Source organism: Phocoena sinus, chromosome 21 (assembly GCF_008692025.1).
Source record: "Phocoena sinus isolate mPhoSin1 chromosome 21, mPhoSin1.pri, whole genome shotgun sequence".
Lineage (NCBI taxonomy): Eukaryota > Metazoa > Chordata > Mammalia > Artiodactyla > Phocoenidae > Phocoena > Phocoena sinus.
Genome location: NC_045783.1, coordinates 11,991,297 through 12,019,062, shown reverse-complemented (window position 1 = coordinate 12,019,062; position 27,766 = coordinate 11,991,297). Strand labels below are relative to the sequence as shown.

The window sequence follows — 27,766 nt, the reverse complement described above, 5'->3', positions numbered from 1 at the left end:
TTAAAGAATGCAGCTGATTCCCGCCTTGTGCTGACACCCAAGAGGGTGCAGAGAGTGAGTGTTTTCTCATTAGAATTTTAAATTCTCCAAGTAATAGATCATTGGGGGGTGGGCATCCGGTGTTTTACAGCTTATTCTAATAATGTCATTCCTAAATTTTAATATGGTAAATAATTTAAATCATTAATATTCTGGGGGGGAGATCCATTAAAAAAATGTTAGAGGCTGCAGCAGCAGCCTTAGCGTCTCATGCCCGTCTCTGGGGTTTGCGCTGATAGCCGCGGCTCTCGCCTGTCTCTGGAGCTCCTTTAAGCGGCATTCTTAATTCCCTCTCCTCGCGCACCAGGAAACAAAGAGGGAAGAAAAAGTCTGTTGCCTCTTTGGCAGGTCCTGACTTTTCCCCGGACTCTCTCCCCGGTAGCCGCGGTGCACTAACACCCTACAGGCTGTGTTCACGCCGCCAACCCCAGTCCTCTCCCTGCGCTCCGACTGAAGCCGGAGCCTCAGCTCCCAACCCTGCCCGCCCCGGCGGGTGAGCAGACAAGCCTCTTGGGCTGGTGAGTGCCGGTCGGCACCAATCCTCCGTGCGGGAATCTCTCCGCTTTGCCCTCCGCACCCCTGTTGCTGTGCTCTCCTCCGTGGCTCTGAAGCTCCCCCACTCTGCCACCCGCAGTCTCCGCCCGCAAAGGGCTTCCTAGTGTGTGGAAACCTTTCCTCCTTCATAGCTCCCTCCCACTGGTGCAGGTCCCCTCCCTATACTTTTGTCTCTGTTTATTCTTTTCTCTTTTGCCCTACCCAGGTACGTGCGGAGTTTCTTGCCTTTTCGGAGGTCTGAGGTCTTCTGCCAGCATTCAGTAGGTGTTCTGTAGGAGTTGTTCCACGTGTAGATGTATTTCTGATGTATCTGTGGGGAGGAAGGTGATCTCCGCGTCTTACTCTTCCGCCATCTTCCCCCTCTCTAGGGACAGTATCATGTCTCAAGTTATGAGTAGTGTCAAGGCCTTAGTTAGGGACCGTTTCAGGGCCTTAGTTAGGATTAGCATCAGAGCGTTGGTTAGGTACAGTGTCAGGGCATGCGTTAGGAATAGTGTCAGGGCCTTAGTTAGGGACAGTGTCAGGGCCTGAGTTAGGTTTAGAGTCATGGCCTTAGGGACAGTGTCAGGGCCTGATTTAGGAGTAGTGTTAAGACCTTAGTTAGGAATAGCATCAGAGCCTTTGTTAGGTATCATGTCAGGGCCTGAGTTATGAGTAATGTCTGAGCCTTAGTTAGGAACAGTATCAGGGCCCGAGTTAGGAATTGTGTCAAGACCTTAGTTTAGGGCCAGTGTTAGGGCCTTAGTTAGGAGTAACATCAGCACGTTTGTTAGTTACAGTGTCAGGGCCTGAGTTAGGTGTAGTGTCAGGGCTTTGGTTATGACAGTATCAGGGCCTGAGTTAGGAGTAGTGTCAAGGCCTTAGTTTAGGGCCAGTGTCAGGGCCTGAGTCAGGACTATCATCAGAGCGTTTGTTAGGTACAGTGTCAGGGCCTGATTTAGGAGTAGTGTCAGGAACTCTGTCAGGGACAGTGTGAGGACCTGAGTTAGGTGTAGTGTCAGGCCCTTATTTAGGGACAGTATCAGGTCTCGAGTTATGAGTAGTGTCAAGGTCGTAGTTAGGGACAGTTTCAGGGCCTTAGTTAGGAGTAGCATCAGAGCTTTTGTTAGGTACAGTGTCAGGGCATGCATTAGGAGTAGTGTCAGTGCTTTAGGGACAGTGTCAGGGCCTGGATTAGGTGTAGTGTCAGGGCCTTAGTTAGGGACAGTATCAGGGCCTGAGATAGGAGTAGCGTCAAGGCCTTAGTTTAGGACCAGTTTCAGGGCCTGAATTAGGAGTGGTGTCAGGGCCTTAGGGACCGTATCAGGGCCCGAGTTATGTATAGTGTCAGGGCCTTAGTTAGGGATAGTATCAGGGCCCGAGTTAGGAATTGTGTCAAGGCCTTAGTTTAGGACCAGTGTCAGGGCCTTAGTTAGGAGTAGCATCAGAGCATTTGTTAGGTACAGTGTCAGGGCATGAGTTAGGAGTACTGTCAGGGCCTTAGTTAGGGACAGTGTCAGGGCCTGAGTTAGGTGTAGTGTCAGGGCCTTAGTTAGGGACAGTATCAGGGCCTGATTTAGGAGTAGTGTCAAGGCCTTAGTTAGGGCCAGTGTCCAGAACTTACTTAGGACTAGCATCAGAGCCTTTGTTAGGTATCGTGTCAGGGCCTGAGTTAGGAGTAGTGTCAGAGCATTAGTTAGAGACAGTGTCAGGGCATTAGTTATGTACAGTATCAGGGTTTTAGTTAGCATAAGAGGCACGACATTAGCTATGGACAGGGTCAAGTTAATATCTAGGGATAGTGTCAGGAAATGACTTAGGTATAGTGTCTAGACATTAGTTATTGAGAGTGTCAGGGCCTTATTTAGGACCAGCATGAGGGCTTCAGGTAGGGACAGCTCCTGGACCCGACTTAGGGAGAGTGACAGGGCCTGAGTGAAGCCTAACCTCAGGGCCTTTGCTAGGGACAGTGTTAGAGCATGATGTAAGAGCTGCATCAGGGTCTTAGTTCAAGACATGATCAGGGCCTGAGTGAGTCACAGCATCAAGGCCTCAGGGATAGCTTCAGGGCCTGTGTTAGGGACAGCCTCAGGGCTTTATTTAGGGACAGCGTTAGGGCTGACTTAGGGACAGTGTCAGGACCTTGGTTAGAGATGGGTCAGGATATTAGCTTAGGATAGTGTCAGGACTTTAGTTATTACCGGCAGCAGGGCCTATATTAGGGACAGCTTCTGGGCCTTAGAGACAGTGTCAGGGCCTTAGGACAAGTCAGGGCCTTAGTTAGGGACAGCATTAGGGCTTCAGGTAGGATAAGAGGCAGGACATTAGCTAGGGACCGAGTCAGGTTACGGGCTAGGGATAATGTCAGGAAATGAGCAAGGGATAATTTGAAGACCTTAGTTATTGAGAGCATCAGGTTCTTATTTAGGACCAGCGTCAGGGCCTTAGCTAGGGACAGTGTCAGGGCAAGGCTTAGGAGCAGCATAAGGGCCTCTGTACGATCAGCATGAGGGTCTTTGTTAAACACATTATCAGGGCCTGTTAGGGACAGCCTCAGGGCGTCACTTAGGGACAGCGTCAAGGCTAACTTAGGGACAGTTTCAGGACCTTAGTAAGAGATGGGTCAGGATATAAGCTCAGGATAGTGTCAGGACTTTAGATATTAATGGCAGCAGGGCCTTAGTTAGGGACAGTGTCAGGGCCTGAGTTAGGAGTAGTGTCAGGGCCTTAGTTAGGGACAGTGTCAGGACCCCACTTTGGGGCCTCACCTTGTGCTTTGCCCAATAACCTTCCTTAACTGGGTACCCCCTTCCCCCAACATCTTTCTTCTGTTTTTAGCTGAAGATGGCACTTAAGGTGATGGCTTGGGCCATTTCAGAGAGTGACTCAGTTTTCCTGGGCATCTCCCAAGTATACAAGAAGTATACACGCTATTAAACTTCTGTTTTTTCTCACTTATTACAGGAGGGCCTAAGCCAAGAACCTAGAAAGGTATAGGGAAAATTATTTTTCATCCTTATCCATGCAGTTGAGTACCATGCAGCAATAGCAAAGAATGGACCATCAACCCACGCAAAGGCATGGATGAATTTTACGTATGCATTGCCAAGTGAAAGAACCCACTCTGAAGAGCCTACACAGTGCGACCAATTTACACAACATTCTGGAAAAGGCAAAACTACACAGATGGTAATCAGTTCATGGGGTGGGGTTGGGGTAGAAGTATTCCATGCAATTCTTTACTGACACACACCACTATGCGTTTGTCAAAACCCAGAGATTTTTTTTCCAGCCCAAAGAATAAGGTAGGACGTCCAGTTGGTGTCAGAGTATCGGTCATTGGTGTGGGAAAAACTGCATGCACACCACACGTGCATTTGTGAGGCTTGAGAAACACCAGCCACAGTTCTCAAAGGTTATTAATCCCCTGCAGAATGTGGAAATGAGAATTAATCAGTGGCCCTTCCTCTCTAGTCAGTGATGGACACCAGGACTCTGCATGTTTGACAAGTGCACCAGGGATCCTTATGAGTGAAACTTGTGAAAGCATGGCTGACAAGATAAGGACCAGTTCTTAACATGGCTCAAATCTCATCAGGTATGGCCAGTGGGGTCATTTCAGTGTTACTCATACTTCCCTTGAAGAGAAGCACCAGCATTTCCTTTATGGGACACATGCTGGTCTGCTTTACTGTCTTGTCCACACATGGCTTTTTTACTGGAACCTTTTCATTCCCAACTTTGCCCTCCTGGACTTTATCTCATTCTATAGGAATCTGCTTACTTAGGCAGTCACCTTCTGAAGAAAAGACTTTTTTTTTTCTAAATTCAATGTATGGCTTGCAAAGTGAAGTAAGCACCAACCGCTATGGGAAATACCCTAAGAGACTTAAGGGCATGAGGCTACCTGGGATCCACAGAACTGTCCCAAGGCCTCTGTCCAACTAAGTGACACTCAGAAAGTGATCAGAGGATGCGTAGAGGTGTCTCACTTAGGGTCCAGGGATTAACTACCAGTCCTCCAAGCTCCCTGTATCTCCCCTTTCCCGTATTATATAGCCTGAGATTCCCACCTCCTAGGTTTGGGGACATGCATCTGTGCATATTATAGGAAAAGACTACCCGGAGCAGCAGAAGAGGGAATGCTGAGAAAAAGAGAAACTGCTCATGGCTGCTTAAACCTGGGAATTCTTGAGCTCTAGTTTTAGGTACAGAGGCATTTACAGAAAGAGCTCTTCAATGTAATTAGAGCGGTAAGCTGAGCTCGGGGGACATGAACTCAGCCCTAGAGACATGGAGGAGCAATGAGCAGAGCTGCTCCCCCTCCTCTATATGAAACCCAGGGTAGTTCCAGTTCTACTGCCTAAGAAAAAGATATCTTCCAAAATTTAAATTGATTTTGGTTCACATGTTAATATGAAATAAATGTTAAACTTGGAGAAGATGGTATTTGTTCTATCAACCAAAAAATAATGCAGGAGGCTGCAAACAACAAAAGAGTTTATTTTGGGGGGTCTTAAGAATTGCAATTCAGGAGACACAGACTTGGTAACCCCAGAGGAGTGTTCAGGAGAACAGCAAGAGTCAGGGGCTTATAAAGACAAAAAGCCACAAAGTTGTTAAAACTTGCCTGGTGAGAATTGTAATTAATGCTGATGAGAGTCAGAAATTATTTGTCCTTGGGAATCACAAGTTGTTTTAGGGTAAGGGTGCAATACGTAGATAGGCTGTTATGAGTTTCTGGCAGATGTTCTGGATGACTTCATCAGGTCAAAAGGTCAGATTCCATCCAGGCTGAGAGATGCATTAGGTCACACTTCCTTAACGGTCTCCTGGCTCCATTTTAGAGAACTCTCTCAGCAATACTGACTCCATTTTGATTTTCCTTTCACAGTTCTGGGAAAATCAGAAGTGTGTCTTCTTTTGGAAAAATCTCTGTAGCGTGAATAGTTGGGATCTGATCTTGCCAAATTCTAGCCAGCATGAACTTCAAATTTTCCAAAATAAATAGATATTAACTTAAAACATTCTTTTTCTATTATTTATTTTATATGTATTAGTGTATATATGTCAATCCCAATCTCCCAATTCATCCCACCCACCACCCCAGTCGCTTTCGCCCCTTGGTATCCATACATTTGTTCTCTACATCTGTGTCTCAATTTCTGCTTTGCAAACCAGTTCTGTACCATTCTTCTAGATTCCACATATATGTGTTAATATACGATATTTTTTTTTCTTTCTGACTTACTTCACTCTGTATGACAGTCACTAGGTCCATCCACGTCTCTACAAATGACCCAATTTCGTTCCTTTTTATGGCTAATATTCCATTGTATATATGTACCACATCTTCTTTATCCATTTGTTGATGGGCATTTAGGTTGCTTCCATGACCTGGCTATTGTAAATAGTGCTGCAATGAACACTGGGGTGCATGTGTCTTTTTGAATTATTGTTTTCTCTGGATATATGCCCAGTAGTGGGATTGCAGAGTCATATGGTAATTCTATTTTTAGTTTTTTAAGGAACATCCGTGCTGTTCTCCATAGTGGCTGTATCAATTTACATTCCCACCAACAGTACAAGAAGGTTCCCTTTTCTCCACACCCTCTCCAGCATTTGTTGTTTGTAGATTTTCTGATGATGCCCATTCTAACTGGTGTGAGGTGATACCTCATTGTAGCTTTGATTTGCATTTCTCTAATGATTAGTGATGTTGAGCAGCTTTTCATGTGCCTCTTGGCCATCTGTATGTCTTCTTTGGAGAAATATCTATTTAGGTCTTCTGTCATTTTTTGATTGGGTTGAAGACAAACATTCTTTGCTTGACCAAACTTCATGCTCCTAAAGCTTCTCTTATGCCCATCTATGCACTTCCTTGTAAAATCCAGTTTTAGCAAGAATGCTGCTAACTCAGTTCAATGAGAATCCACCACCCTCGATATCTGCTCAGGTTTCTCATTCTCTACTATTCCACAGGTGATGTCTGATCACCATGGAGTGTCTTCTGAAAGAAACCTGCTCATCAGTTTAGCCAGAATTCCCCTTACCCATGATGCTTCCTCTTAGTAATTTTCTATCCACTGACCCCGCCCCTGCTCATTGGCTATAAATTCCCACTTCATCCTGTATTTGGAGTTCAGCCCAATCTCTCTCACCCAATACAAAATCCCACTGCAGTGGTTCCTATACCAATTGGGGAGATAGCCCACCCCCAGAATAAAATCTTCCTTACGATGCTTTGTCGAGGAACATTCAATTAACTGTCAAGTTAAGAAGAAAACTTGATAGTTAATTGAATTAAGAAGAAAAAAGGGGATTTTTATTTGAACCAAACTGAGGATTATAAGTCGGGAAGCAGATTCTCAGAAAGCTCTGACTGTTAGAACTCTAGGACATAATCAAGTACATTTTTGAGACAAACGATCATGCATCAAAATGACATACTGATATTTTACAGAAAGTTCACCAAGGATACATAATCCAGGTAAGCCCATACAAAGTGAGCTGCAAGTCATCATTACCCCCTAAAGGGCTGGGAAAGAACATTATTGTTTTAAGAAGTTACATTGCTAGCTTAAGAAGAAAGAAAAAAAAATTGATCTTTATGATTGAGCAGGCACCCCCATCTTTGAGGAGCTCTGGTTAACACGTAATGCATATGCACACAGCACGTTATGGAGGGAGGAGGTCCAAACACAGAAAATTTTATGTTTAATTTTTTTCTTGTCCCGCCTTAAAATATAAATTTATTTCATCAGCTTTAACAAGTATTACTGAAGTTTTTTCTTTAACACTAACATTCTTTCGGATAGCTGTGGGAATATAGATAAGGAAAATGGGAAAATATTTAGAAATTAACAACAAATTATGTGATGCCATCCACGCTTGGCCCCATGAAGTCCCCGATACTGAGCCCAGGGCGGCGTCTCTCCTGAACCGGGAGCAGAAATGGAAATCATGGTCTCTCTGGTTTCCATCGCCAGCACAGACAATTCCAGCCCTTGCTAAACTGAATAACCCAACCCAAGCGCAGGAACCACAGACGTTGTTCGGGATCCCACCACGGACCACTTGGACCCAGCGAGGTCCCCGCCCGAGGCCGAGTCGCGCCCCGAGCACTCGCAGGACACGAGTCTCCAGGCGCGAAAGGGGATTTCGACCTAAACCGTTTTCAACATGTTAACAGGGAAACATCCCAGCATTTACCACGAAAGGGCTCACAGCTCTAAGCTCGTACCTAGAGTTGTCCGAAACACTTAACTTGAAGCCCCGAGGAAGCAGCCCGGCTCCCCGGACACCAGCCGAATCAAACGCACACAAACGCTGAGGCTGGAGGTGTGTCCGGCCGGGGTGGGGCTGACCCGGAAACGGCCGGGAGCTGGGCGGGAAGGCTCAGGCCTCGCCCACGCTCACGCTGCTCCGCCCCGCCTCTCCCTGACTAAGGCCCCGCCCCGCTTGCGTAATTTCCTGCCGACGCGGAAGCGGATTTCGGGAGCGAAGGTCCCGTCGGGTGAGTGAGTCCCTCGGCTCTGAGAATCAGAGCCGCGCTCCACAGCCCCCTCCCGACCGCATCCTTCACACGCAGGTTCTGGGGGTCCCCGTTCTCGCCCCTCCGGCCCGCGTCGCCCTGAGACTCGGGATGCCGGGCGCTCGGCTGCCGGGTCCGAGTCCGCGTCCGTTTCCGGTCAAAATCGCTCCGAGGCCGTCCCCGTCAGGCCTTTCTGCCTTCGGTCTCTTCACCTTCTCCCGGCCCGACCCGCGCCGTGTCAGGTCCCCACTCGCGACGTGGACTCTCGCCCTTCGCGCCCCGCATCGGCCCCTCGGGGCAGCCCGGGACGCCGCGCCCTCCCGCGGCCCTGGGACTCCACAGACCCCAGTGTTCTCCTGAGACCACCTGCCCATCCTGGGCCTCCTGCGGCCTGGCCGTGCCGCTCTCTGCCCTTGGCGGTCACCGCCTCAGAAAGGCCCTAGAGCCCCGGGCTGGGGGCAGGGGATCAGTCCTGTGAAGTGACACCCCGTGTCCTTCTGTCCCAAATCCTATCCGCTGGCGATACCGACCAACGTGTGTCCACGTTCCCGATGTCTCACGGGAAAGTGTGCTCTTCTGGGCAGAGCATCTTTGTTCCACCCCTGTGGATGTCGAGTGGGCGGGGGAGGATGAGACAGAACAAGGAGACCACTTTTTAATTTATTGCTCTGTGAGCTAGTTTCCAACTAAATATATGCTCTTTTCAAATTCCCTTTGTTTTTTTGTTTGTTTTGCAAATATTGAATGATAGGCTGGATGGTTCTAGAACTTTGTTCTCACAGACCTCATTTGTTCATGATGAATACATTATTCAGAGCTATTTCCACAGCTGAACTTTTGTGTTTTCCAATGCCGATAATTAAGTGTTCTTAATGTTATATTTTTTGATATATTCATGGAAATGTATATTTTGGTATTTATTATGGAAAAGAGAAATTAAATGATTTTAATCAGTATGATTAGAAACATGACAGAGAACTTGCTCTTGCTCGGGAGAATTAAATATGATCTGGAATCTTGAGGGGCAGGGGTGAGAATGGTAAGCCTTGCCACTATGCAGTCCAGACCACCCCATGCCTGTGAGGCCAGTAATGGTTACTCTCCCCTGTTCACATCTCTTCCTGCCCCCAAACACACACACATAGTACAAAGGCAGCTGGTAGGGAAAGACCAAGAGTTTTTAAACTAAGCACAGAGCAGTTATTTCTCCAATGAGGAGATGACACTTGGCTCTGGGAAAGGGGCTGGAGGAGAAAGGGCAATGCAGTTTGGATGTTAAGGAATGGAAGAGAGTCTGGGAGGCTCAGGAACAGGAGAAAAGGAGACCTCTGCCCATCCTTACTTGGGGATCCTGTGCTCAGCAGGTACTAGAAGACACTGTGAGGATGGTGACTTGAAAGGTAGGGTCACACTAACTCACATTCCCATATCTGCCATGTGATGTGTGGGCTTTACAGGGTAGAAGGGTGTATGGAGTAAAGGGCAGAGAAACTTAGCTGTTGGTCTCCATGTAGGAGTTTATCGTCCCTGCTCCCTGATAGTTCAGCAGACAGCAGAGGACTATTTTTTCCAAATGTTGAATTTCTCCCTATATATGTGGTTGTGGCCAGGAAGGGGATAAGTTATTTGAAGACCTGAATGGCACATTCTCAACACTCAGGAGTGACATCTTGCCTGAGAGAGACACTCGGAGGAGGAAGAAGATGAGGAGTCAGGAATAAATCTTTATCTGGAAAAGGTCATATTATCTGTTGATTGTTCTGTCCTCTCCTTCCTGAAATGCTGTTTTTAGGATGTGCTAAAATTTGACTCTCAGATATCCTGCCTAACACATTTCCTCACTCACTGATGGCCTCTCCTATCTCCAGACCAATTCTATCTCACTGTCAACCAGTGACATGGAACTTGTGAAGTGGCTCCATTTGGGGAATCGTTATGAGAAATGCTGCATGCCCAGACATTGATTAGAGGCAAGGACTGGGCACCATAGTGTCAGTAAGATTTGCCAGTAGGGATTGCATAGTGACCAGATCTGGATGTACTATAGACCAAGATTAAAGAAACTGCACACATTAGTACTGAATTAATGTCAGGAATACCTAAAAAATCATGGAGAAGAGGAAATTTGTTCTACCTGATTTTGTAATATATCTGAAGCTTAACAAAGTGAATCTGTGTATTTGGCCTCAAAATATTAATGATTTGCAATAGAAGGGAGAGATTAGAAACTTAGCCATGACAAATTAAGGTGGCATTTCATCCACATAATGTAGTATATTTTATTCCGTAATTGTTTAAAAATAGAATCAACCCAAATGTTTAATAGTAAGAGGATTTTAACACTGTTCACATCACATCCGTTCCAGGGAGACTTTGGTGTTCATGGATTTGTAAAGAATTGACTTTTCTACAGATATTTGAGGGTTCCTCCTCTTTGGGTATTTGGGGTTTCATTGCTGGGCCAAGAGATGGTACTTTTCATTTTGTAATAGATTCTGGCACGATTCCCTGTACACACATAATACACAACAAGAAATCCTCATCCATCATCAACTCCTGAGGTTAACCAGGAGTTAACCAGGATTCATTTTAAATGTATTTATTATTTTTTTTAAATTTATTTTTGGCTGCGTTGGGTCTTCATTGCTGTGTGCGGACTTTCTCTAGTTGCGGCGAGCGGGGGTTACTCTTTGTTGCACTGCGCGGGCTTCTCATTGTGGTGGCTTCTCTTGTTGCGGAGCACAGGCTCTAGGAGCACGGGCTTCAGTAGTTGCGGCACGGAGGCTCAGTAGTTGTGGCTTATGGGCTCTAGACGCAGGCTCAGTAGTTGTAGTGCACAGGCTTAGTTGCTCCGCGGCATGTGGGATCTTCCCGGACCAGGACTCCAACCCATGTCCCCTGCATTGGCAGGCGGATTCTTCACCACTGCACCACCAGGGAAGCTCCTCATTTTATATATATATATATATATATATATATATATATATATATTTTTATATACATATATATATAGTTATAGATTTGGATAAAATGACAACTCTGTTTTTAATTTCCATTTTACTAATTACTTAAGAGACTGAATGATTGTTGCTTTTTATAGACATGTATATGTAAAATGAATTTTTCTACTTACTTTCTGCTTATATTTTATAGTTTATAGTTTAATTATACACACACATATATGTGCACACTCTGGTCTGATAACACTGATGAAGTGAAACCAAAATCCTTCCTTCATGTCCTTTGCTTTTTTTTTCTTTCCTTTGCAAGGTGTCACCTATTTCATAGTATAAAATATTATGTTCATTTAGTCATAATATATTGTTTGTTTCAACTATTTAATTTGAATTATTTTAAAGTTTCACATAATATAGGTTCAGATGTAATTTGACCTGTCTCTATTTTTTTTTTCCCTTTTCACAATTATTTTGGCTGTATCCTCATCCCAAATCAAAATTGAGACAAAATTGACTTTTAGGATAATTCTCATTTTTTATGTGAAATATCACATATGACTTTGGGGGTGGTGTATACTTGTTTTACAATGTTGTGTTTCAGATGTACAGCAGAGTGGTTCAGTTGTACATGTACATATATACATTCTTTTTTAGATTCTGCATATGACTTTTAAATCTGAGTTGCACCAAATTTCTGCATTATTGAGAGTTTTTTTGTCACCATGTCCTCTAGTCTAAGAATTTGGTTTGGCAGGCTTTATTCATGTCGTATTTATGTCCTCAAAAGGTTTTAAAATTTCTTTACATGGGTTTGCAAATTTATTTCAAGTGAGAGTCATAATATTTTGCTGTTGTACATAGAGACTGGCTTTTGTGTGTTTACTTAGTTTTTAAATTATTGTTACGAAACAGGAAATATTGATTTCAGTATATTAAGACTGGATTTGTTCTCTTTCAGAAATATTAGGTATGATAGTTAAAATGGATTCCCCAATTCATTTTTTTGTTTAAAATCATATCTTCTGAGAATCACCACAGTTTCAGCTCTTTGATGCTATTTTTTAATTTCCTCTCTCCTCTCTTTTCTTGGCTCTGATTCAAGCACCCAGTGCACTGATTTCTAGGATACTTCCTACTTCTATTTCCTTCTGATAATAAGTTTAGTTCTCTGGTAACCTGTCTTTAGGTTTATATAGAAACACCATATTGTAACTTAATATTTATGTTTATTAAATTAATGCATTAAGTGGAGGCAATAATCATGTCATTGTTTTGCTTTACTGTATGCCCAGCCCGTAGCACTAAGTCTGACTTGTAATTGGTGCCCAACAATATCTGAGAAACAACAAAAAATTGTTTTGTTTATGTTTCCTTTTCTTTTTCTTTCATATCCTTCCACCTCCCCCACCATAATTTCACTACCCACACCCTGTGCCAGACAAACATCATCCAGTTCTTAAAACTCATTAAACCTTTCTGAATTACTTAACTCCATTCTTCAACAAAAGGCTCATTTACAAACACAAGTCTTCCTGTCACTTTCTTGCTTTCAGTTCTCCAGTGGATTCCCATTAGCTTTAGAAGAAGGACCAATCCAATTACAGTGGCCTTTGGGCCCTGAAATCTACTTGCCTGACACCCTCTCCAGGTCTTCCCGTCACTCACCTGCCTTCCAATGTGTTCTCATTTTCTGGGGTACAACACATTCTATGATGTGTCCATGATTTTATACTTGTTCCTAAATCAGAAAGAAAAAACAAACTTCTGAACCTATTTCCATTTCTGCAAAACTGCCTCAAACTTTTTGCCCAACTGAATTTTTAAGGTGTCATAAATAATGTGTGCATTTCTAGAGAGCTTCCCCACCTCCACAAATGAAACACTTTAGTATATGTTCACAGAGTATCCTTGTCATTATTTCTTTTTTTCCCCTTATTTCTTTAATCTGTTCTAAGCTAGTATTTTAACTCCATAAGGACAAGTGATCTCTCTGCTTTATTCATCAGTATGATTTCACTCCCTGCTATGGTCTTGGCTCTGAGTTGACATGAAACATTCATTTGTGGCAAAGGGAGATCATCACTTACCTCAAATATGTTGCAGTAAATGGGCTGAAAAGACATAGACCATCTCAGAAATACATGAAAATCAAATCGTTGATAAAAAGTAATACATACTAAATCCTTTTTTTTTACTGTCAGAAGAGTATAATTTTAAAAAAGAAAATTACAAAGAATTTCTTATGGGATCAAGTATTTCTTATGCCTATATCTAAAATGAAAATATATTGCTTGATTTTCCTTCAGAAATAATATCCTTCTATAAAGTAATGTCTTAAGATTTTTAAGTGTTTAATTTCCTTTTTAATATCAGTTTTTTAAAATATGCTACTTAGATGAGAATTCCTTGGTGGTCTAGTGGTTAGAATTCAGGCTCTCACTGCCATGGTCCGGGTTCAATCCCTGGTCGGGGAACTGAGATCCTGCAAGTCCCACAGCACAGCCCCACCCCCCAAAACAAATCCTATTTAGAGACAGAAAGTAGAATGGTGGTTTCCAGGCATTAGGAGGAGGGGGGAATAGGGAGTAGTTGTTTAATGGGTACAGAGTTTCCGTTTTACAAGATGAAGAGAGTGTTGGAGATGGATGGCAGTGATGGTTGCACGATATTATGAATGTATTTAACACCACTGAACTATACACTTAAAAATGACTAAGATGGTAAATGTTATGTGTATTTTACCACAATAAAAATAATTAAATTCTGTCTACAATAAAATCAGTCCTGAAACTGATCATTTATTCTGGAAATCCTTAATATTATGAGGATTGTAGGGTTTTGCAGTTTTTAGGACATGAGCTAGATCTGACTTGAAGAGACCTAACACTGGATGAGCTTTTTCTCACTTGGTAGTAAAAACGAAAGATATTTTCCTTCGGTAGATATTTATTCAGCACAAACACTTACACTTCTGTAGAGTCACACTTATGTCCACAGCCTGAGAAAATGATGGTAGATTACAAATCCTCCTACAAATAAAAATAAAGAGCAGGAAGGGGTCTCTTGGCTGCAGATTCTCAGTACTGCCCAGAACAACCAAAATCCATAAAACCCTGAAGTCTCTGAGAAAAGGCATGAAGTTTGCTTTTGAGACTTTTAGAAGAAGCAGAATTAAAGGATATAATTTGTTGTCCTTAATTTCATCTACAGGGTTTATCTAAAGAGGCATTTCTTGATACATTTATCTTGATTGGGACCCAAGTTAATCAGATTTGTCCTTTGGATTACAACACTGATGAGGTTGCCAACTGCATTAAAAGAGAGTTCACCATCAAAATGATGCATTTTCTAGAAAGAGAAAGAAGCCCTGAACTCTGGAATGTTGTGTCAGCATCCTCGATAAATATTTGGTTTCACTGGATTTTCCATCTGTTTGGGTTCTGGTGAGTACAGGAGATCATTTTCACCAGGAGGGATAGTCCTCCTTTATTTTGTAAATGATTTTTTGTGAAGAGAAATGTTCATTTTGGTAAGAATTCAGTGACAGGATCTCTGAGGAATTGACATTCAAACAGATTGAAGGAAGTAAGTATGGGGTAGGAAATTGTGTTTGTGGATCTGAGTAGAAATGAAGGTTAATAGTGAACAGTGTAGAAGTAGTAGCAATGCTAAATTGTATTTGTGATGTTCTGAGAGAGCATATAAAATGTCAACCCAGGCTTCCCCAGTGGTGCAGGGCTTCCCTGGTGGCGCAGTGGTTGAGAGTCCGCCTGCCGATGCAGGGGACGCGGGTTCGTGCCCCGGTCCGGGAAGATCCCACATGCCGAGGAGCGGCTCGGCCCGTGAGCCATGGCCGCTGAGCCTATGCGTCCGGAGCCTGTGCTCCACAACAGTAAGAGGCCCACGTACCGCAAAAAAAAAAAAAAAAAAAGTCAACCCTTGGATGTCTGGTGGAGACATTGAAAAGTTTAGAGACTAGATAAAGAGTAATACTTGGGGAAAGTGGGAGATAATGTCCTGAGATCTATTTCCTTTCTAGTGTACGTTAGTTTCAAAAAAAAAAAAAAAAAAAAAGAAGCAAACTCAGAAATGAAATTCAGATATGAGTTTTGTCACTTTCAATTTAGAGAAAGTAATGGAAGAAATTGAAGCAATTGAATAAATATGTGGGCATACCTGGGCAGTGTACGTAAGTAGAGAAGGATGAAGGAGTAGGATGGAGTCTTGAGGTCTTTCAACAATATTGTTTGAGAAGTTCTTGGCAAGTGATAAGGAGTTAGAATGACAAGATTCCTTTGAAGACTGTAGACTGAGATGTTAGAGAAACCTAGGAAAAAGTATATTCCCAAAAAGAGGTCATGTTATACTTTTTATTAAGCTCTAGGTAAAAGCCTGAGGCACATACGTTGGATTTATTTATGCAGATATTATCGGTACGATAAGTCAAGTGGTGACTGGGATGTGAGGATTTGGCAACTGCACCTTCATCTTTTAGTTTGATTGTAAAGGCAAGAAGGGAAAAGTAGGGATGGATTGAGGCACCAGAGGGCTGGAACGGAGCTGGAGAAACTGCTAGTGCACAGAGTAAGAATGATTCAACCTAAGAAGTTCCACAGTGGTTACTAGAGGTGGGGACACATGTGACATGAATCAGGGATCCCTATGGTTCGGAATTCGGAGGGGATTGGACAGTTCTGAACACCAGGGTTTAATTAGCATACAAAACTCAATGGTTTTTCACATTCTGCTCTCTTAATTGAAGGTATTTATATCTTCTTTACTAGCAACAATAGTCATAGCCTTCTTGCATTTGATCCTGGTAGAGGAGAGCTCTAGCCCTATTTCTCTTAGAGCACATTGCATGTTTCTTGTGGTTGTCCAGGGGGCTACTTCCAGGTGAAGCATTGGGGCTTCATGATAAGTGAATATGGAGGTTGTGAACAGCTAGAGTCTAATGACTTTTTTCTTCTTCCTCAGCCTTGCCGCCTGTTGCTTGGACTGTGTGTAAGTGAAAACCCAGAAGTCAGCTGGCAGCTGAGCTAGTTACAATGGAATCACAGGTAAGTAGGAAATTACTCTTTCTACTGGAATTGCATCTCTATTTTCAGTATATGGACATATTTCTCCTACAGGCACACATGTTCTAAGCACACTCGAGAGATTTTTCAAGGATCTGAGCTTCAGTTAAGTTTCCCCAGAATTCTGGAATGGTCATGTTGGATCAAGGACTCATCAAGTGGTAACTCCTTCCCAGCATCACACTAAGATATTCCAGTCTCTACTAATGCTGTGTATTCATAGAAGAGATGAGAGAGGTTTTCTTTTTCTCATCAAGACCATGGCCTAGTTGGCAAAAAAAACAAAAATTAGTCATTAACCACTTTATTAACTGTAATGAACTTAGGATTGAAGTGAATACTGGTGATGAAGATGAGTGAGGAGGAAAACATTACAAACCAATAGAGTCAGATGTTTCCACAGGTGAGGTCAGTCAATCCAGTGTTACAGGTGCTGGGGGAGGTCTCAGAGCCTCTGGCTTGAGCTGCTGAATCAGTTATCCTTTATAATGAACACCTAAGTTTTGTAGAGATAAAAGCCTACACCTGCTGATCCCAAGACCTGTATGAATTCTAGTCAGTTGTGCAGAATCCTGGATGTTGCTTCAGTATTCTCTGCCATTTCATAAATAATAAACTTAAAAGTTATATTTAAGAAATATTTGCTAGATAGTTAGTACTTTACACATTAGCTCATTAGATCTTTCAGAACTCATGAAGATTATTAAACCATTTCACTGATGAAGAAACTGAGATCATAAAGGGGAATAATCTAACCATAGCCATGCTTTTTTTTTTTTTTTTAATATATTTTTGGCTGTGTTGGATCTTAGTTGCTGCACATGGGCTTTCTCTAGTTGCAGCAAGCAGGGGCCACTCTTCATTGTGGTGCGCGGGCTTCTCATTGCAGTGGCTACTCTTGTTGTAGAGCATGGGTTCTAGGTGCACAGGCTTCAGTAGTTGTGGCATACAGGCTCAGTAGTTGTGGCACACGGGCTCTAGAGCACAGGCTCAGTAGTTGTGGCGCACAGGCTAGGTTGCTCCGCAGCATGTGGGATCTTCCCAGACCAGGAATCAAACCTGTGTCCCCTGCATTGGCAAGCAGATTCTTAACCACTGCACCACCAGGGAAATCCCACCATAGTTGTGCTTTAAAAGTGGCATATCGTGGATACTTCATCCCTTGTGAGAAGCCTTTAAAAGATTTACTTGAAATTGGTTGAGAAGACTGTTTTCGATATAAGTTTTCAAGTGGAAATGTTATAATCATGATCTGGAAGCCGTAATCAATTTGTTGGGAAATCTCCAGGGTATATTACACCACACATCATGTGTTATCTCTTTATAATGAAGTTTTATGTATCTAGAGTGTGTATGTATCTGTAGGTATATCTGAAAGTCAGATGTTCATGTCAACACTGAGAATGATGTGATTGGACCCAAAATACCGTTTGAGATTTCTGTACACTCGACCCCCACCTCCTTAGTGCTTGACACCTGTACCATCCTCCCCTGGCAGAGATGGCCCTATCTGAAACAATGTCCATAATATTTTAGGAATCAGTGACCTTCAAGGATGTAGCTGTAGACTTCACCCAGGAAGAGTGGGCCCTACTGGACACATCCCAGAGGAAACTATTCAGAGATGTGATGCTAGAGAACATCAGTCATCTGGTCTCAGTTGGTGAGTCTCTTACTCTTTATTATGTATGTATTCATTCATTCAACAAGTATGCAGAAAAGCTTTCCCATTTCTTACTCTAAACTCTGTCTTGATCCTTTCATAACTCTCACAACTACCTTATCACAGTTTTCTTTACTTCTGACTTACATTTAGTTTGTCAGTCCCACTACAGTATAATCTTCCTAACATAATTTTGTGTCGTTCTTGCTACTCAATCTCTGATGCTCAAACAGTGGTGGAAATTATTTTTGTATGGGTGAGTAAATGTATTGATTTTTTAAAATGTATTTCACAGCAAGGACTGGTTTGATCAGATCACAGTGTTAAAAATAACAGATATATTGTTTTCCACACAGAACTTAGATTTTTGTGGTGTATTTATTGGAAGTTGTATTTATTGGATTGTTTTTGGAGGCTGTATTTTTTGAATTCTTTTTGGATATAATATTAAAACACCGTAGAATGAAAATATTGCAGATTCCACAATCTGTCTTTGAACTTGGGCATGGGCATTAGCTGTGATAGGTTCTTAATGTCCTTGGGAACAAGTTTAAGAGCTATCATTTTGCTGGTCAAAGAGTACACATGTTGTTTTCAACGTACTCTTCTCTGTGCTGACCCTCAGAGGTTATTGTATTCTTCCTCATTAGTCTGCCCTGTACTGATGCACTGTTAATGAGCACAGAACTCAAAATCCATATATCTTTCTCCTACAAACAGGCAATCAGCTCTACAAATTAGATGTGATTTCCCATTTGGAGCAAGGAGAGCAACTTTCAAGAGAAGAGTTAGGTTTTCTGCAAGGCCAGAGTCCAGGTGAGATCCAAGAAGCTGTGCTTCAATAGGAGGAGGAGCCTGGTCAGTGAGTGAATAGGCCCTAAGAAATATCACATGAAGATATCTAAGTTTAGTGATATTTTAAAAATTTAGACAATATCATAGAAAAATTTTTCACATGATGTCATACCTTGCAGGTATCAATTTTCTATTCACATGTTTTTCTGCCTTTGTCTTTGGCTTTAGGCAAGGTGAAATTTATATACTCACTGGAGCTAATAAACATTCACAGAAAGTCCCTTTTCATGGTCCTGTTTTATGAATAGGATCTTCTCTTTTCCTCCTCAACTTGCCATCTTCTTTTTTTTTCTTCCTCTTAAGTGTTTGTTTATTTATTGGCTGCCCTGGGTCTTCGTTGTGGCACATGAGCTCTTCATTGTGGTGTGGGGGATTCTCTAGTTGTGGCACGTGGGCTCAGTAGTTGTGGCTCCCAGGCTCTCTAGTTGTGGTGTGGGCTCTAGAGTGCATGGGCTCAGTAGTTGCAGCACACAGGCTTAGTTGCCCTGTGGCATGTGAGATCTTAGTTCCCCAACCAGGGATCAAACCTGCATCCCCTGCATTGGAAGGCAGATTCTTAACCACTGGACCACGAGGGAAGTCCCCACCATCTTCATTTTATTTTTCTCATGTTTCAGTCCTGAGAATGACAATTGTTATAGTCCTATAATGTGTTTCTTGTCTTTAGAATATTCCATAATTTGATGTGCTTTCGTTTTTTTCTTTTCAGACTATTCCTTAATTTGACATTCTTTGCCATCTGTGTGTCAGTATTTGAAACATACACAAATGGGCATTGGGTCTCTTCACCATTTTAATTCCTAATACCACTATAGAGATTTTAATTTTCCAGTCATTTCAGGTAGAGAAGATGATCTGAGAAAACAGGAAATGATATCCATGCAACATATCTACAAGAAAGACACATCTGTAATCAGTGCAATGGTAAGCTTCACGGGTGTAAACGTGTTCTTCCAAATGAAGACCTAGGAATTGAATAAGTTGGGAATTTGGCACACTTACCTGATTTAATTATTGGGATCATGGGCTCCCACAGGAGAAAATTTTAGTTAGTTTGGTTTTAGGGAAGAAACATTAACCTGTAGTCAAAACCATAACTTGAGGTCTTATATAAACAGACAATTATATAATCGTGGCTTATATTCCTAATCACTGAAACATAATAATGTCTTTAACATCTGTATAAACAGATGTCTCTGCAGTTGGGTTACTACAAAAGATAAAATCTATGCTTGCAAGAGAGTAATATCCCATGTTTATGTAAATAACATAGGGACAATTTTTTTTTTTTTTTTTTTTTTTTTTTTTTTTTGCGGTACGCGGGCCTCTCACTGTTGTGGCCTCTCCCGTTGCGGAGCAACAGGCTCCGGACGCGCAGGCTCAGTGGCCATGGCTCACGGGCCCAGCCGCTCCGCGGCATGTGGGATCCTCCCACACCGGGGCACGAACCCGTGTCCCCTGCATCGGTAGGCGGACTCTCAACCACTGCGCCACCAGGGAAGCCCACATAGGGACAATTTTAACTGGAGTCTGTCACTGAATGATTACTCTAGAATTTATATGTAGAGGAATGAATGAAGGAATGAATAAATGTGGGCAAACCTGTAACAGTCTCATTTCCTTTCAAAAAGCAGAGATCTCACAGTCAAGAGGATCTTTTGGAATGCAATGATTTCAGAGAAAAATTTACTGAAATCTTAACATTGACTCAATATGTGATACCTCAAGTGGGAAAGAAACCCTTTATCAGCCAAGATTTTGGAAAAGCCATCAGTTACTTGTCATCCTTTGACATACATAAGCAAATTCATGCTAGAAGTAAATCATACGAATGTCATCAACGTACAAATGCCTTTATTCAAAGTTCTGCCCTTAGGCAGCACAATAATACTCAAACTGGAGAGAAAACATTTGAATGTCATGTATGTAGGAAAGCCTTCAGTAAAAGTTCTAACCTTAGACGACATGAGATGATTCATACCGGAGTGAAACCACATGGATGTCATCTGTGTGGGAAATGCTTTACTCATTGTTCTGACCTTAGAAAACATGAAAGAATTCACACTGGAGAGAAATTATATGGATGTCATCTGTGTGGGAAAGCCTTCAGTAAAAGTTATAACCTTAGGCGACATGAGATGATTCACACTAGAGAGAAACCAAATGAATGTCATCTGTGTGGGAAAGCCTTCACTCATTGTTCTGACCTTAGAAAACATGAGAGAACTCACTTTGGAGAGAAACCATATGGATGCCATCTATGTGGGAAGACATTCAGTAAAACTTCTTACCTTAGACAACATGAGAGAACTCACAATGGAGAGAAACCATATGAATGTCATCTATGTGGGAAGGCCTTCACTCATTGTTCTCACCTTAGAAAACATGAGAGAACTCATACTGGAGAGAAACCATATGAATGTCATCTATGTGGAAAAGCCTTCACTGAGTCTTCTGTCCTTAGACGACATGAGAGAACTCACACTGGAGAGAAACCATATGAATGTCATCTGTGTTGGAAAGCCTTCACTGATTCCTCTGTCCTTAAGCGACATGAGAGAACTCACACTGGAGAAAAACCATATGAATGTCACTTATGTGGGAAAGCCTTCAATCACTCTTCTGTCCTTAGAAGACATGAAAGAACTCACACTGGTGAGAAGCCATATGAATGCAATATATGTGGTAAAGCCTTCAATAGAAATTATAACTTTAGATTGCATAAGAGAATTCACACTGGAGAGAAACCGCATAAATGTTATCTATGTGGGAAAGCCTTCAGTAAATATTTTAACCTTAGACAACATGAGAGAACTCATGCTGTAAAGGTAGTAAATGTGGAAGATTCACCACCCATAGCTTCAAAGTATAAACACTATTGTGGACTCCCACAGTGAAGAAATACTATGTTTATATTCAGTGTATAAGAGCCTTTATTCGTTCTTATTACTCCACTCAAAGTTAATACAAAGTGGAGAGAATCCATATGTATGTTACCTATGTAACAAAACATTTAGCAGTGGACTCAGGTGGGAGAACTGAAACTGCAAATGGAATGAATGTGGGAGAATCTTCATCCTCAGCTGTAACTGTTAAACTAAATGGATAAATCACATGTCAGAGAAATTCTATGTCTGTAATCAGTGTGGAAATGCCTTGAGTTATAAATTATCCTTTAAATAAATAAACTGCACAAGAGAGAAATTCTAGACCTGTAATCACTGTGCACTCTCGTTTAACTTAGCACCACCCTTAGCATTCATGAGAAGATTCAGTGTCGGGTAACTGCTAAGAAAAGAAATAAGTGGAAATAAATTAGTACGTGAAGGAGATTGAAGACATTTGGAATATCCCATTTCTGGAATGCCTAATATGTTTACACTTATTGATGTAATGACAAAGTACTGCCCCTCCTAGTGATTCATAAAACACCCAGAAAAGCTGGGAGATCAGAAAGAAGCCAAGATAATCTGATCTTGCCCATATTCCCGTCACAACAGCCATGAATCCACAAATCACCAACTGGGAGTGATACCCATGAGTCCCAGCCCCTCCCATATACAAATACAGAAGGCTAAGAGAGAAAAAGTTGCAGCTTCTTTGCTGCCAGGGTAACAGAAGGGCTGGTTCTTGGTACTCATTTGAACATGACTAATATCCGTGTTCCACAGGTGGCAAAACTGAGAACACAGATGCTTATAATTCATTTATCCCATGTTTTTCTGGGGGATACATATGGACTCAAAGTGAAGGGATGGGAAAACATATTCCACATAAATGGAAATCATAAAAGCAGAGCTAGCTACACTTTTATCAGACAGAATGGACTAATTCAAAAACTGAGTTCATGAAGAGGATGTAACATTTGTAAATATACAATATAATACCAAGACTAAGTGCACAAAATATTTTATAACGATGGAATAGAGGAGGTCTTCCAAAATAAAAGACAACATGAAGGAAAGATTTATATTTTATCATATAAAAATTATAACTAAAATGGATCAAAGTGCAGACATGTGTACATGTATAAGTCTGTGTGTGCACAATAAAACTACAGAATATAAAACAGTATGTAAAATTACATGAAAAATTGGCCAAGTAAGAAATTTAACTTACATGTACATGTCTATGAAATAAAATGCATTGATAAATTTTATTCAGTAATCAGTGATGTGGAAAGAGACAAACAATACTCATTTTTCCACATACATAAAAAAAAATGTAGTATCAAGTCCTATTTAAAGCTGAGTGAAAAGCCCACATTCTGGTTATGGGTGAGGATATTGCAGCTTTAGGTAGGGGGTAGCTTGCCAAAATCTGTCAAAATATGAATGCACCATAACTTGAACCAGCAACCAAACTCCAACTTGCCCGAATCAGGGAACACTCTGACATCTGCAGATAAGTCATTATGCTCAGAAACAGCCACAAAAAAATTCTTTACAAATCAAGGAACATCAAGGTCTCCTTAGGATAGATGTAGTGTGAGCTATTTTAGACATTTAGGTTGATTGAATTTTTAAAAAGCAGGGAATAAAACCCACCCCATCATGTGGCTAAAATGCAGTCTTAATTTTCACTGTTACCAGCTTCTGAATTCTCCATTTTATTCTAAACAATATTTTGTGGCCAAATTCACACTGATTCACGTTAAGGGTGGGATGTGTTATAAATTTAGGTAGATCAAGTTTTCCATTATCAACCTTGTTTTCCAGCTATTCCTGCAGATTAATAAAAAGTTTGCAGTTCCTTTAATACCTTATCCATAGAGAATTTACAGTGCATCCAGATGTTACCCCTGCTGTGCTATCTCATTTAAACTATAGTGCTCATTCCCCATTCAGGTCACATCTGAGTGTGAAGTCCTTCCTATGATTATTCCCCTAATGGAGCCAGTTCACAAGTCATGGTAAGATGGAATCTATCCTAAGATGGAAGAGGGCTCAGGGAAGGCCATGAGTGACTGTGAGCAAATGTGTTGGTAAGATACATGAGAGAGATTAGCAGGTCCTGGAGAAAAAACAAAAAAATGTTTTAGGAAGAGAAGGTAACAACCAACAGAGAGGATGATTCCTAAGAAGCATTCCTGACTCCTCATTTCAAACGAGCTTTCTAAGGCAAGATCTAAGTCACTCCTGGGTGTTTGAAAATATGCCTTTCAGCATACCCCCTTCCTGTGACACAACCATACAGATAAGGAGGAATTCACTTGTGGATATGACAGTCGTCTGCTGTCCACTAAAACACTGGGAATTCAGGGTCAGTAAACTATGTGGAGCCTGCAGTTTGGTTTTCCCGTCCTTCAGAAAGTCCTCCTATCCTGATGAAACCCACATATTTCTTGGCAGCAGTGGGTGTGTGGGAGGGACTGACCTACCCTTGAAGTTGGAGACATCGAAGACACTTCTAGTACCTGATGACCATAGGATTTCCAGGAAAGGGTGGGCAAAGATTTTCATTTATCCTAATTCTAAGCTTCCCAGTGTCCCACCCATTCCTAGCTCCTTCATCCCCTATAGCATTCTTTTCATTCTCCAAGCTCAGTTCACATAGCCACGTGTCCCTTCCAAATGGGAGAGGTATTTATGTTCTATGCTTAGTTTTAAAAGTCTTGGTCCTCCCCTACCCAACTGACCAGGAACTCTGTGCATGTGTTGGACAGGCAAGCAAGTCAGTGGGAGAAGCCAGTAGAATGTAGAAACCACTAGCCGCAGAGGAATAATGTAGCCTGAACGGAATAGGGCAAGGTTTACTTTATCACTCCTACATCTAAAGATTATAGACCATATTTCATACTCTCAAACAAGAGTAACTTCTGTGGTTTTAATCATAATTATCTCAAGTATTTAACATCTCTTTTCTAGAACATTACATTAAACTATCAGAAAATATACAATTAAGAACAAACTACCATCACTGGAAATCAAGAAGGAAAGCCAGCTATGTAAACACCTCTATGCAGTGTATTCATCCTGAACAGATGGGCGTTGTTGGAACAAAATTCAGGTACAATTCAGTCAGTCTTTGAACACTTACAAAGAAAGGATAAAGGGCGCTTACAGACTTTTAGTGGGAAACTTTAGTTTACAGACCACTAAGTTAAAAGATCACATAAGGGAATTGATGAAAATTATTATTAGACAAATTGGTTAAACAAGATTTTGACTGTTAATACAAAAAAAGTTTTGTCGATATGCTTACCAAGTGCATATTGAAATAGAATAATATTTAGTAAACTCAAAAGAATATTTTCAGCATACAATAAAGAGTGGAAAATGATTGCCATAACCTGAAAGTGACACAATAAATTTAAGAGAAATAATTTTTAAAACACTGTAATGAATTTGAGATCTGTCATTCTTTTACTCTCTTCATATTCTGTCTTACTCCATCTCTCTGCTGATACCCTTTTTGTCTGTTTTCATTTAACACACTGCTTCTTGCCCAGGTCACCGTCTGACTCTTCTCATATCTAGAAAGTCCATCGGACCAACCTGTTCCTCCATCTTCTATGTTACCCTCTCATTTTCTCCCTCCCTGACTCACTGTCTCCCTGGTTCTCCCTTTGTCTCTCTTCCCCTTCCCCCTCCCCTGCCCTTCACCTCCACATTCACAAGGGTGGAATAAAGATGCCACCTATGCAGGAAGAGTTCACATCAGGAATGTAAACATACCCTGGCAGGCACCGCCAGTGAGATGGGATCTGGGACAGAGGACACGGGTGTCACAGGACAGGGTCAGTCACCTTTCCTAGCCAGGGCTCAGGAGTGCCAACTAAAAATCGGCACATGTCATCTGCCTCTATAAGGACTAAGTCACAGACCTCTACAGCTGCTGACCTTCAACACCCCCTGAAAGGAGATCAGGATGGAGATGAGGAAGGAGGCACCCTGTGTTCTGGGGAAAACTGGCAGAACAAGTCTTCGATAGCTGTTCCGCTTCTCGCGATGAGCAGCCAGCCGCTGCCAGAAGGTGTGCTTGACTGCACGTACCGCCTTCACTGCAATCCTTTATAACACTGACCTTCCCCTACTTCTGTGGAGCGGTTTCTCAGAGCTATCTGAAGTGCCGTCTCCCGGGCTATTGTCCTAATTTTGCCCCAAATAACACAGCTCACAACTCTCACCTTGTGCATTTTTTTTCAGTCGACAGGGGCTACCCAGAGGCAGTGACCGCGAAGGGGAGACCTGTGGAGGTACAGGGCCCAGCTCCATGAAGACAAGGAGGATGAGGTTAGTCCTCTCCCAAGGACTGAGGTCTGCAGAATCCTAGGGCCAGGGAGGGCATGGCATCCTGGGGCTGCATAGAGGGCCAGGATGGGTGATGGGGGGTGAAGGGTGAGAGTCCACGTCTTGAGTGGGGACCTGGCACAGCATGAGGCAGGAGACGGTAAAGAGACCAAATGCGGAAAGGTTGGCAGGGACCTTTGAGTGCTTTTAAGCAGGAAAGGAAATGACCCAAACTCTGCTGCCTGGCCTCCAGGCGTTTCAGGATGAGGCATTCTTCCTGAGGGCGGGACAAGGGGGTGCAGTGCCTGTGACAACTGCAGGGACCCACAGACCCAGGGGTTAGACACTTCAGACACGCCTCTTGTCATAGGAGTCAAGCAGTATACTTCTGCCTCTACAAATTGTCCATTCCCCCAACCCGCCTGCCATGTCAAAGCTCCTGTGTCCATGTTTACATGCAGTGGGTGTCTGAGTGACGACAGTGTCTCCCCACCACATCTCTGAGACTCTATTTCCTTATGTGGGAATGAAGTCCAATGAAAGCTGAAGGGTAAAAGGAAGTGACAGTGCTTTGAAGTATAATTTAATTGGTTTTCTTTACTGTTACTAGGATTAAATTTTTTTTCCAGGTATTCCTTTGCAAAGCCCCCTCATTAAAGAACTACTCCTTTGTAGGGAGAGATTCAGCCATACCTAACACATCTTGGTGAGAGTCAGTCGGATGGCCTGAAAAAGATATGGCCTCTCTAAAACATAATTCAGTGCACATAAGGGAACCTATTTCCACATTCCTGGGGTGGCGGGGGAACTTTCCTCCTCAAGGTACCCCTGGTCCTAGTACATGTGACCATCAAGTGACCTGAGGGTACTCACATGTTAGGGACCCTCAGCTTGAGATGTTTGCTGTGAGTTAAAGTACAGAACCCTGGTGAAATGAAGCAGTTCATATGTTTGGTTTAGACAGATACAATAAGGGAGATTCCAGTTCCCCTTCATGGGGACATGAGCACATTAGGGGAGTTAGTGAATAGGGTGTTTCCCAGTGTTGAAAATGTTTGCAAGACTTTTGTCCTACTGAGATTCTACTGAGATCATCAGGATGCTTATGCAGCAACTCTTGTCTCATTTTTTTCATGATGAATTGTATGTTTATTTTAATATTCTAACAATGCCATGTTGGAAGTGAAGAAAGCACAGCCATCCAGGAGTGGAAAGTGGGGAATGAAGAACATAAACACAATGAGTGTTGGCTGATAACCTTCACATCCAGCCTCAGATACACACTTTAGAGGTCCCAGAGCTCCCATCATAGGGAATCCCAAGTCATTTCCAAAGACAGACCTTCATGAACAGGGCAACACAGAAATACCCACATACCCCATATTGCTGTGGTTCTCCACCACCACATCTCTCCAGGGGTCTCTGAGAAAGGATCAGAATGTCTAGTTCTTTGTGAGGGAAGTTCACAGTCAATATTTGAAGTTGGCTCCTTCATACTCAGTCAGGAGCCCTTTCCTTCTACTATTCATAGAGGAAGAATGAGCTTTCCAGATGAAGGAAAGAATGGTAGATGGCTTTTGAGTCATCTTAAGTGTCATAATTCCAAAAAGCATGTACCGGGTTCTGAGTCTTTCCTGTTGTAGATGTTAGGCCACTGTTTCTCATAAGATGCCTTCCTGTCCGAATGAGGACTAAGGGCAGCTGGGGGTGTGGGGATCAACAGGCCCTGAGAGCCGAGTCTTTAGTAACCTCACCTTACTCAAGGTCCCTGCAGCGCCCACTGCTGTGCACAGGGTACCAACTTGCCTCCGCAGAACCAGACACTACCCCAGAGACAGGCTCCCCACAGCACCTGTCTGACTGCGGGTCCTGCT

General features: G+C 42.4%; 1 protein-coding gene across 9 annotated transcripts; it reads left to right on the top strand.

Moving 5' to 3' along the window:
• ZNF596 (zinc finger protein 596) lies at positions 1-21,888 on the top strand. Of its 9 annotated transcripts, XM_032618391.1 has the most exons (9): positions 1-54; positions 3,602-3,762; positions 4,048-4,171; positions 14,275-14,507; positions 16,042-16,124; positions 17,679-17,805; positions 18,526-18,621; positions 19,493-19,584; positions 20,292-21,806. In XM_032618391.1, the coding sequence occupies exons 5-9, from the start codon at positions 16,113-16,115 to the stop codon at positions 21,555-21,557; spliced, it is 1,593 nt and encodes a 530-aa protein (XP_032474282.1). In that variant the 5' UTR covers positions 1-54; positions 3,602-3,762; positions 4,048-4,171; positions 14,275-14,507; positions 16,042-16,112; the 3' UTR covers positions 21,558-21,806. The 9 variants fall into 9 exon arrangements, with proteins under 9 accessions (XP_032474282.1, XP_032474286.1, XP_032474287.1 ...); XM_032618395.1 differs by lacking the exons at positions 1-54; positions 3,602-3,762; positions 4,048-4,171 and adding an exon at positions 8,049-8,089 and having other exon boundaries at positions 19,502-19,584; positions 20,292-21,888; XM_032618396.1 differs by lacking the exons at positions 1-54; positions 3,602-3,762; positions 4,048-4,171 and adding an exon at positions 8,054-8,089 and having other exon boundaries at positions 19,502-19,584; positions 20,295-21,888.
• Positions 21,889-27,766: the final 5,878 nt, after the last annotated feature.

What these genes read in the sequence shown, in the direction of transcription:
- ZNF596 (XM_032618391.1), top strand. An exon ending in CAGTCATCTGGTCTCAGTTG is followed by an intron (nt 17,806 to 18,525) that starts GTGAGTCTCTTA and finishes TCCTACAAACAG; the next exon opens with GCAATCAGCTCTACAAATTA. An exon ending in CATCTGTAATCAGTGCAATG is followed by an intron (nt 19,585 to 20,291) that starts GTAAGCTTCACG and finishes CCTTTCAAAAAG; the next exon opens with CAGAGATCTCACAGTCAAGA.